Source organism: Achroia grisella, unplaced genomic scaffold (assembly GCF_030625045.1).
Source record: "Achroia grisella isolate CSIRO2021 unplaced genomic scaffold, CSIRO_AGI_Agris_v1 utg558, whole genome shotgun sequence".
In the NCBI taxonomy this organism is placed as follows: domain Eukaryota; kingdom Metazoa; phylum Arthropoda; class Insecta; order Lepidoptera; family Pyralidae; genus Achroia; species Achroia grisella.
This window is the reverse complement of record NW_026712938.1, coordinates 663943-674949: the sequence shown is the minus strand read 5'-3', so window position 1 is coordinate 674949 and position 11007 is coordinate 663943. Positions and strand designations below refer to the sequence as shown.

The window sequence follows — 11007 nt, the reverse complement described above, 5'->3', positions numbered from 1 at the left end:
TTCTCATGTCCGGATCTTGATCACTCCTCCTTGTTAAAACATCTCAGATTCATCCGTATCCCTTTCCCTACCTCTATTACAACTCTTCTTTTTTCCAATGATCCTATTATTTATAAAATTTTAGCTGAATTTATATATTTAAATAGTATTAAAATTTAATATAATGTGTTCCGTATTGTATGTATATTATTTGTAAATATCGTATCCTATATAATTTCCTAACCTAATCCTTATCCCTATGCTACAAAATTTTCGTTGCTAGATATAAATTAATGACGTTTCCCCGTTTTGTTTTTGGCGAAATACCCTAAAATCGGGGTGAATGCCATACCACAAGAGAAAAAAAAAAGTACAATGTCTGCAACTAAATTTGTCAGTTTGACACATATAGTTACTTATGGGTTTCAAGGGATTACATTTACAGATGTCAATGTTCCAGATTAACGAAATTTCGAAGGCTGTCACTAGTTTCGAGCTTATTATACCTAAAGTAAAGTTACTATACATCATTTTTGAAGCTATTCTAAAGGTGTTAGCCGCAGCTAGTTTTTACAGTTTGTAGCGAGCAAGTGTAGACTGCACTCCAAACTCGCATAAGACCTTATTATTAATATATGTACAAATTTGCCCTTTGTACGGGGTTAAATTTTTTTTGGTTGGATATTATAGCAATGTGGATACAGAGTATTTATGTAGATTTCGCTATCTCTGTCTAAATCACAGAACATGGTCTAAATAGTCTGTGATGGACCCAGGTGACGGCTGACGTTCCGTTTACGTAGTAACAAATAGTTGTTCATTTATTATTATTATAATTTGTGATTAAAACAATTGAATGATTACTGTAATCATTAGAAATAGTATAAGACAAATATTTCCATAATGCAAACTAAAAAAGTGATCACTTTTACTAGAATACAACAGATACGAAATAATATGTACCATTTAGTATTTTGAGGACTTTACCGCAATACAATCACGATGTCCAGCAGTGGTTCTTTACTTTTTTCTATTAACAATGAAGGTAAAGTTTATGCTTTGTCAACTAGTGGATCATGTTGGAGGGAATTTATGTATCTCGGATTAGAATTCAAAACATTATCAGCAGTACCTAACTATTTGTGGGCCGTTGGTGGAGATCGTCAAATTTATTTACACGTTCATGGATTAGAAATTCCGATCAGAGTTAAAGAAGAATCATACGAAAACGAAAGATGGTTACCGCTTGAAGGATTTAGCGGTAGACTTTTACCCACAGATAGGTATCATTTCTCCTCTCAAGACGGAACAAAAGATAAATCAATTGACCGCATCCGTTTACCTTCTATGGCTTGGCAATGGGAGGGAGACTGGCAACTTGAACTCACCTTAGATGGACAACCACTGGACCATGATGGATGGAGTTATGCTGTTGATTTTCCAGCTCAGTTTGGCCCAGTCAAGCAGTGGAAGTCTTGTGTCAGGAGAAGGAAATGGATTAGGTACCGGAAATTTAGTGCTATGAACTCATGGTGTGCCATAGCTCCTCTTCACAAAGATCCAACACAAGAGCCATTTATAGATGTCAGTATTGGAGGAAATATGATCCCATATGCTGCACCTGGTACTCTGTCAGTATGGGCGATTACAGCTCATGGCAGAGTCATGTACAGAGCTGGTGTTGGGACTATATCACCAGAAGGACTGAAGTGGATAAATGTTAGTATACCACCAAATTGTGATATAAAACAAATTTCAGTAGGTCCTACTGGCTTAGTCTGGGCAATGCTTTGGACTGGAAGAGCTATTATAAGGAAAGGAATAACTAAGGACTGCCCAACTGGGGAAGCTTGGCTTGAAGTAAAATCTCCAAGTGAAACTAAATTGTCTGTTATATCTGTTGGATATAATTCTGTATGGGCTGTGAGTTCAGATGCTAGAGTATGGTTCAGAAAAGGTATTGATGGCAATTTGGCAGGAAATTCTGAACCTGCTGCAATGGGTAGTGGATGGTTGGAGATTACAGGAAATATGGTTAATATATCAGTTGGAATTAATGATCAAGTATTTGCTATTGGTGAGTCAGACAAGTGTATTTATTGGCGTAGTGGAATAACTCCTTCAGAATTAACTGGTAAAAGGTGGAGAATGGTTCAAGCTAATATGCAGTTGAGTCGCACATCAAGTTCTGCTAGTGTTATTTCTTCTGCATCAAATGCCAAACACCACAGTCTTAGTATGTTGAATGAAAACACACCAGAGCTCAAATCTAATATAAAATTACATAATTCCTGGGAAGAGTCACACTCAGCGCCAATAGAACATACATTACCAATTAAACCACCAAAGGAAATTCACACAAAAAATAATACAAATGTAGATACCATTGATTTAACTGGGAAGAGTTATGAAACAACATTAAAAAATCCACGAGCATGGAGTCCAGTACGCAGTGTAGGTTCTGTAGTGGGTATGGAAGCCCAGCCAGATAGTGACAGCAGTGTATTTGATGTTGACTCTGGTATGTACTTTGATGAAGAGGTCAGTCAGACTGCATGGGGAACATGCGATACTACTTGGGCTTTTGTAGAAGCAGGAGCTTGTTCAATAGATCCAATGCAAATACCTCATTGGTTTACTGATTCACATAATATTCAAAGTACAGACTTAACAGCGAAATGGAGGATACAAATTTTAGAATCTTTGAAGAATAGAAATAATACTCAAGAAATAGATTTATCAAATTATGGAGTTGCTATTGAAGAAAAAGGGTGGACACGGAGCTGTGAAGCAAGATTAATCAATGCAAATAATTCTATTGAAGACTGTATACTTTCCCTTTACTGGCATGCTTTAGAAAATACTGGTACACTATCTGTTTTTCAACTTGATGGTACTATAAAATCTATTTTGAATCTTGGAGAAGTGACAAGTGTTATTACATCATCAGAGCCTGCATGTCCTAGAATTAGTTTATCTATACAGCGACAAAGCAATGACAATATAAAAATTCAATTTATATCTGAAATGGAACAGGAAGAATGGTTGAGTGTTTTAGTAGATATAATATCACAGATTAATGAACTTTCAGGTAAGCCCTCTGAAAATTCAATGTGGGCTATTACCAGTTCAGGTGATGTACTAAATTGGGATCTTATGCCCATGAAACTTAATACTGAAGATAAGATTCATACCAAAGAATTTCAAGTTTTTGGAAAATATGCTATCTCTGGTTTTACAACCAAACTTTATAATAACTTTCCTGTTGGCACTACATTAAAAATTACAGGTTCTTTAAATGATGAAATAAAAAGATTCCATGTAAATTTACAGGGCCCTGAAATTAAAAAACAAAGACACAAAATAGAAACTGAAATAACTGAGATTGCCCTGCACTTTAATGTTAGATTTGATGAGAATACTGTTGTATGTAATTCAAAAATATTTGGCAATTGGGGAGTTGAAGAACGTCATCCACTACCATTAGCTCCAGGACAAGAGTTTTCTATAATAATTTATTGCAATACTCAAGGTTTAAAAATAACTGTTAATGATAAGGTCTATTGTTTTTATGAGCATAGACTTAGCCCTGAGAGTATAACATCAGCTTCAATTCAAGGGCCATTAAAACTTTATACCATGCTATATTCTACAACTAATATAATTATAGATCCTGATGAAATTATATGGAGAACTATGGGAGGATACTTACGGAAAGTTGAGTGTTGTCAGAATGGGGTTGTTTGGGGTATTTCTCATGACCATCGTGTATGGGTATACACTGGAGGCTGGGGCGGTGGTGCATTAAAAGGTATTTTCTTTTATTTCATTCATGTAAGCTTTAATTTAAGCCTTTAATTAATCCAATGAAATCATATGTATTTTATTGTTTAGTACTATTATTCTTTTCTTATAAGAGTTATATAAAATGTGTATGTCACATGAATATATATTTAATATATGTATAGTAATAATAACCCAAGACAATTCACACAGCGCTATTTAGTCCCAAATAAAGATATGATTAAAAGAGATTGAGCTATGGGTAAATAACACTGACACAAATACTCAAAAACATACATAATGTACATAGAAGACACTGGAGTAAGTAGTATGAAGAATAATATATATAAATAAATAAGAAAAAAAGAATAATTAACCCATGAATACTAAGATGACACTAATACACACTGAGATGGTAGATAACGATTGGTAGGTCGTGATAAAAAGTATTAAAAATATTGACGGGATGTAAGGTACCATCATTCGAAACTTTATTTAAATCAGTCCATCAGTTTCCGAGATTTGCCAATACCAACAGACAAACAGAGAAGCAAAAAAATTGGATGAGTTCTATTTCACTTCTAAACATCTTTTAACTCGGTTTTTGGCGATATTTTCTATGTATGAACATTCCACTTCTACAGTTTTTTCATATGTATATAGATTTACTTATGTTCTTAATATTAGTAATATACTATATTTCCCACTTGTATAATAGAAATACGACACATAGCTTCCTAGAGCTGTTGAGTCCTTTCATCGTGAATGTATTATAATATGCAGGTTGCCCCAAAAGTCTACAACAGTAGAAAAGTAGATAGAATAAGTCATCACAGCTATAAGAAAAATAAATAGAATATTTTGGTCCATGGTTATGAAAGCAACAACCTGTGATGATAATTCCGATTTATTTTTTAAACGTAGCCCTGAGTAATGCTTCTCTCTACAAAAGAGGGCCATTCGCTCCATTTATGGTATGGGTTCCATGGAAACATTGCGAGAGTGCTTTAAGGAATCAAATATCCTCACCGTTGCTTCTCAATACATTTATGAAAATATCATCTATGCCAGGAAGAATATAGACAGTTTCAAAAGAGTTAATGCTTGCACCAATAAAAGCTTACGCAACAATAACAAACTGATTTTACCTAAATGTCGTTTGGCTAAAGTTAGTAATTCGTTTTATGGCAATTGCGTAAGGTTTTACAATAAAATACCAGAGTCTATTATAAATCAGCCAGAATAATGATTTAAATGTCAAATAAAACAGAACCTTTGCAAAAAAGCGTACTATAAAATTGAAGAATTCGTTAACGATAATAATGTTTTTATAGAAAAACTTTAAATCCATAGCACTGACAATATTATCTGATTACACTAGTAATGAGTGCGTAGCGATTTCTATGTTGATTATCGCATGCCTCTTACTTGTTATACTGTAATTATTTATATTAAAAAGAGCAACACACAAGTTTCTTGCTCATTCTTCTTGTGATGAATCTGCATTCTGAATGAGTGGGTGAATCAAAATATGACTATTCAAAAGTGCTTGTAATGAGTTTATTTGAATAAAGATTATTTCTATTTCTATTTCTCAATTATAGCCTTAAATATAAAGTCGTCTACCTTACTTTAAAATTAATTGCTCGTTTCTCCCAAGCTAAAATTTAAAGATAATATTTTGTCCAACTCTAATTTACTGTACTGAAAGTTAATACATAAACTTTTTCTTTTCATACCATTATTTACAGGTTTAGGTGGCAATGAGGGTATCAATTCTATGACAGATACACAAACATATTGTGTTTATGAAAACCAAAGATGGAATCCTCTTTCTGGTTACACTTCTACAGGTCTTCCCACTGACCGGTACATGTGGAGTGACATAACTGGTAAACATAAAAGGACACGAGAACATACAAAATTAATAAACCGCCATTGGCATTGGGTTAGCATTTTTCTAAGAAGAAATAAAAATAAAAATAATGCTTGTCTGTTATAGTATTCTATGATATTTGTACATGTTTTAGATTTCTGAATGGATGATAGATTACAACACCCCAGGTGGAGTGGACAGTGACGGATGGCAGTATGCGACAGATTTTCCAGCTCCGTACCATGGAAAAAAAATCTTTACTGATTGTGTCAGAAGGAGACGTTGGTACCGAAAAGCACAAATAATAACTGAAGGCCCTTGGGTGCGCGCGGGTAGTACTGCACTTTTAGACATATCCCTATGGGTAGGTAAATAGCAGATTCTTATTTCATATTTAATATAAATTTTAATTAACATGTGTCACATTATGTGATGTCATAGTACTTAGTTCTGACGGAAAGTGAGAAATCAGGTAACTCTTGCACTTTATCTATTACGTTATAATGAGTGTACTCATTCTGAAGGCATAACATGTCGTACTACAGAAATTACAACAGATCATAATGAATTCATCATCAGTGACAAATTAAGAATGCTTTTTACCACTTATTTTACAATGCTGGGGCATTTCATAATAGCCAGAACAACAATACTATTTATTTCAACTTAAACGATAGTATGTAGTAGTTATTGTACAATAATGTCTAAGAACAAGGCAGTGCCAGAAGTAGAAAGTTGAGTTGTTTTATTATAGTAACAAAGCGTTTCTATGATGTCCACCGCTTATTCGTCTTTTTCTGAGGCCGAGCAGCTAGCTTTGTAAGCCAGTTCCAGTTTAAATGGTGACATTATTGCGGTGATACTATAGCCTACAAAGGCCTTCATACCCTGTAATTTCACTATCAAGAGTCCTCAGGAATGGCAACGCATGTGGGGTACCACGGGGATCATATAACGTGATGTCGTGATGCTGTTCATACATGTACCTTATACAAATATGGCGGTGATTGCCACTTTGTGTATAAAATAAATATACAATAAAAATAGAAAATAAGTATATAACATTTATGTGAAAGGTTCTTCTTTTGTTATGATTATGAAGTGGTGGTCCTATCATTAATTATACAATCTGGCATCAATGAAAGACGAAGCAAAGGTTTCCATGTGGAACTTTTGATGATCAATTTAACATCAATATGACACAAGGATAAAATAGACAATACACTGAACTACACATATTATAGGTGAGAATAACTCCGTGATATGCATAATACAGTGTCATTGCTGAGGACTACGCTAATAGTCAATCTTATGTATTTACGACGAAATTAATTGTTATTATTTTATATAATATTACATAGGTATAATAATTTTCTTTCAATTTTAGAATAATGGCGACGAAGTATTAGTATGGGCTATTACTGTAGGAGGTGATGCTATTTATCGTACCGGCGTGACACATGCAACTCCTACGGTATTTATCTCTTTATATTTTGATAGCAAGTATATAATGTACACAATATATATTTTATAATCTTATCCATTAGATTTACAGCTTCAAACTTTTTATTTATTATGAACGGTGGCCTATATATATTTTATATTATCAAAATGACTATATTGTTGCATTCTCAATAATACATACATACATTCGCAATACGTAATTATTTAAATTTTAAATAAGATTGGTATCAGAAGAAAGAAATGGATAGCCATTTCTAAATATTTGGTTCCTATTTGAAGCAAGGAAACTGTTTATGGTCTAAAACAAGACAAATACATATATTTGAAACTTTACCGCTTATAATAGTATAAACGATTCAATACAGCTACTGTATCTACAACACAACCAGTTTTTTGTTTTTATAATTAACCTTATTTAAATATACAAGATATCAATAAAATCTTTCAATGTATTGATTATTGTATATACAAAAAGAGTCTTCTTTATCGTTATTGTCGATTTTTTAACTAAATTTGAGACATTTATTTTTTAAGGGGAGTCACTGGGAACATGTGAAGAATCCTCAGGCACTAGTTGCAATCAGTACCTGTGAATATATTGTTTGGGCGATAGGCAGAAAAGGAGAAATTTATTATAGGGAAGGCATCTGTAATGAAAATCCCGGCGGAACTAATTGGACGTTAATAGAAGCCCCAAAATACAACTATCCTTTTAGTCATAAAAAGACGGCTGGTGCTAAATACGTTTCTATAAATGCGAATGCTGCCTGGGTATTACTTTCAAATGGTGTATTTGCTGTAAGATCAGACATTTCAAAAGCTCAACAAGATGGCAAGCAATGGAAGTATTTAACAGGTACTTTGTTTAATTTTTGTCAGTCTAGTTCTGTACTACATAATTTTATATACTGGAGCCCACTATTCACTCTATATGAAAAATCATACTCTATACGTAATTTATCGTTTAAAGAAACATATATCTGAAGATAAGCTAGTAATTACAACAGCATTGTATGAGGTAGCTTCTATATTATATGTTTTCGTATAAATTAATGAAGGAAAATATTTAATCAAACAGGCAGACAGATAATTTTTTTTTTCATTGGTAACTTCAATCCTTTGTCCTATTATTCGCCGAAAATACAGATTTGAACTGTGTGACCTTCCGATTTCATATATATATATTCATAAATTTCTTTTTTAATTTCAGATTGTGATATGTTATTTAAAGACGTATCCAGCATTAAGCATGAAGTATGGGCTGTTAGTACCGATGGAAACCTATACCGGCGGCTTGGTGTAACAGTAGATAACCCAATAGGCACCACTTGGCAACGTGTACTCTCTGGTACTATAGTACATGTGGCGGCTAGAGGCATTTCTTTATAATTATTATATACATGTCGTATTTGTTATTTTAAAATATTGTATGAGTAATCAATTTTGTGAAACGTAAATATATTGTCCCATTTGACAACAAAACGAAAAGATATCTATGAGTTCTTACGTTAACTCGGATACTTTTTACCACGCACAACCACAATGTGGAATCAATTCCGAGCAGCAGTATTACCGTACCGATATGATATTGAATGCTTCTAGGAATATGAGCCTTTTAGTAATATTGGCACACCGTTTTAACATTCCCTCTAGTCATGTATGTTTTCTTGAACAGCGGTGATCATCTACTATTAGGTAAGTATTCTCCTTTGCATTCTTATAAAAAAAATAAGAGTAACAGCAAATTGCGAGTTGGATTCACACATTGAGGTTTCCGAAAAATAATGTAATATTTATAAAAAGTAGACCGTTAAGCGTGATTAGATTTTGCTTGAGTTAGACTATGATTGAAGTCAGATTACGTAACCAAGTTATGGTTATTTTTATATAATTGTAAAAACTATGTTAGCTAGACATATTAATAAAGTAATCATTTCAGAATTTCTAGAAAGTGATGTTGAATCACTGAGAAATTGGTGTTTTTCATCATATATTTTGACATTTATTTCAACATCGGTTTATCGATATTTATTCCAAATTTAAACTATTTATTTAATAAGCATATATATGAACCTTATTTTTGAAAGTCTGAAGTGCAGTCTCAGTATTCTAATAGTGCCTAATTGCATCTTACTAGTTTTTTGTTGTTTTAGCAAAGCTACGTCTGAATACATGCTCTAATGTAATTGAATTAAGTTTGTGCATATACCAAAATGGCGCAGCCACTATTGCCAAACTTGGCAATAATGTGACAGTAAGCACTGATAATGAAAATTAATACATAACCAGTTTAATAAAGTATACTTTACGTCACATTTATCTATGACGTAAATTAATAATTTCGCCGTTTCAGCTGCGTCTGCCCCTTTCTGTTAACAATAAGGATTGTAATATTTTTTGTTCTTCTCCTTAAGGTATGAGAAAATATAGCAGAGTAAAATACCTAAATATAAGAAACTATATATGTTTTTTATCTGCACTTATAACATGCATAAATAGCGAGAAGGAGTAACTTGTATGTTATTATGAGAGTGTGTATTGTAAATCCTCCTAATAAGGAAATAAATAATGTTTTGATACTTGTAATATATCAAATTAATAATACTATTTCCAACGAAATCCAGCTGTCTGTATAATGTGATGATGGTGTAGAAAAATGCAATTTAAGGCTAATAATATAGGTCGTAGGCCTGCGCAGACGAGGTACAGAAACCATGGCAAGTAATTTAGTCCTTAAAAATATACCACAATGTTACCTATCATCTAAGATAAAATTACATATAGTTATCACTAATCTTTCGCGTCTAGTACATTATATATTTAAATGAGTTTCGACTAAGTTGCACGTGTTACGGCTAGTGAAACCTTGTCGAAACGACAAGAAAGGTAAATGCCACATAAAATTATTAATGTTAAAATCTATAAATATATATATTAATAAAATTACATTATGTGACAATTATAATGCAAAGAAAGTGTTCCCTGCTGGCAAAAAACTAATTTCCACGTCTGCACAGGCCTATTACAGAATTTTTATTATACATACATATATTTAATTCTCAATATTGATATTGTGATATTATTGCTTATAAGTAACTTCCAAGTTTTTTAAATTATTATCGGCTTTTGCTCATTTATGATATTATAAGTTAAAACGCATTTGTAGGTTTAATATAGGAATAAATTAATTTTCTAGTCATTGTGTTATGAACATTCCTATAATTTCTATGTATTCAAATGTATGTAATGTAGGTAATTAATATGTACAATTTATATAATAGCATTAAACCAAATCGTTTATTATATTGCTGTTTGTCCTTGAAATAAAATTACATAAAAATGCTACATTGTTTTAATATTCTACCGCGACTGCTACTTAAAAATAATATTTGAAGATATTTTATTTGCAATGGTCAGCTTATTAACTCTTACAAATTTTATTGTAGTCTTTAGGGTCTCAGAAAGTAAAATTGACCGTTAATGAGTTCTATTTTGTCTATCTGTCACATACTATCAGTATATCTATCAGTACTTCAGAAACCATACTACCTATTTGAAATATCTTTAGATAGGTACTCTTATTGTTGTCATCCTTCCTTATAATAATAATAAAGTAGTATCTAATCTGGCCATAAAAATATTACTTTTGTTTTAATGTGTTCTTGATAGGTCTTATTTCTTGTATGGCTACAAATATTTATAATATTATTTACAAAGTTGTTACTTTTAGGAAGTTCTAGTAAGGTACGATAAAATGTTGGTGATTATACACTGAGCTAAGGGAGGGAAAGGCGATTATTAGTAATGTGGACTGATGATCTTATTGCTAGCAATGTACCATGTCAGGTTGACCTCCACGCGGTTCCCCCTAGAAACCAACGTGATAAATTCTTGGTGAACATGTC

The 11007-nt window shown here is 32.5% G+C and overlaps 1 protein-coding gene across 1 annotated transcript; it reads left to right on the top strand.

Moving 5' to 3' along the window:
* The first annotated feature begins 756 nt into the window (after positions 1 to 756).
* Positions 757 to 10417, top strand: LOC131848437 (tectonin beta-propeller repeat-containing protein). The gene is made up of 6 exons (XM_059198293.1): positions 757 to 3790; positions 5514 to 5710; positions 5793 to 6002; positions 7026 to 7112; positions 7637 to 7958; positions 8313 to 10417. Exons 1-6 carry the CDS (start codon positions 982 to 984, stop codon positions 8489 to 8491), a joined length of 3804 nt encoding a protein of 1267 aa, XP_059054276.1. The 5' UTR covers positions 757 to 981; the 3' UTR covers positions 8492 to 10417.
* The last annotated feature ends 590 nt before the right edge of the window (positions 10418 to 11007 follow it).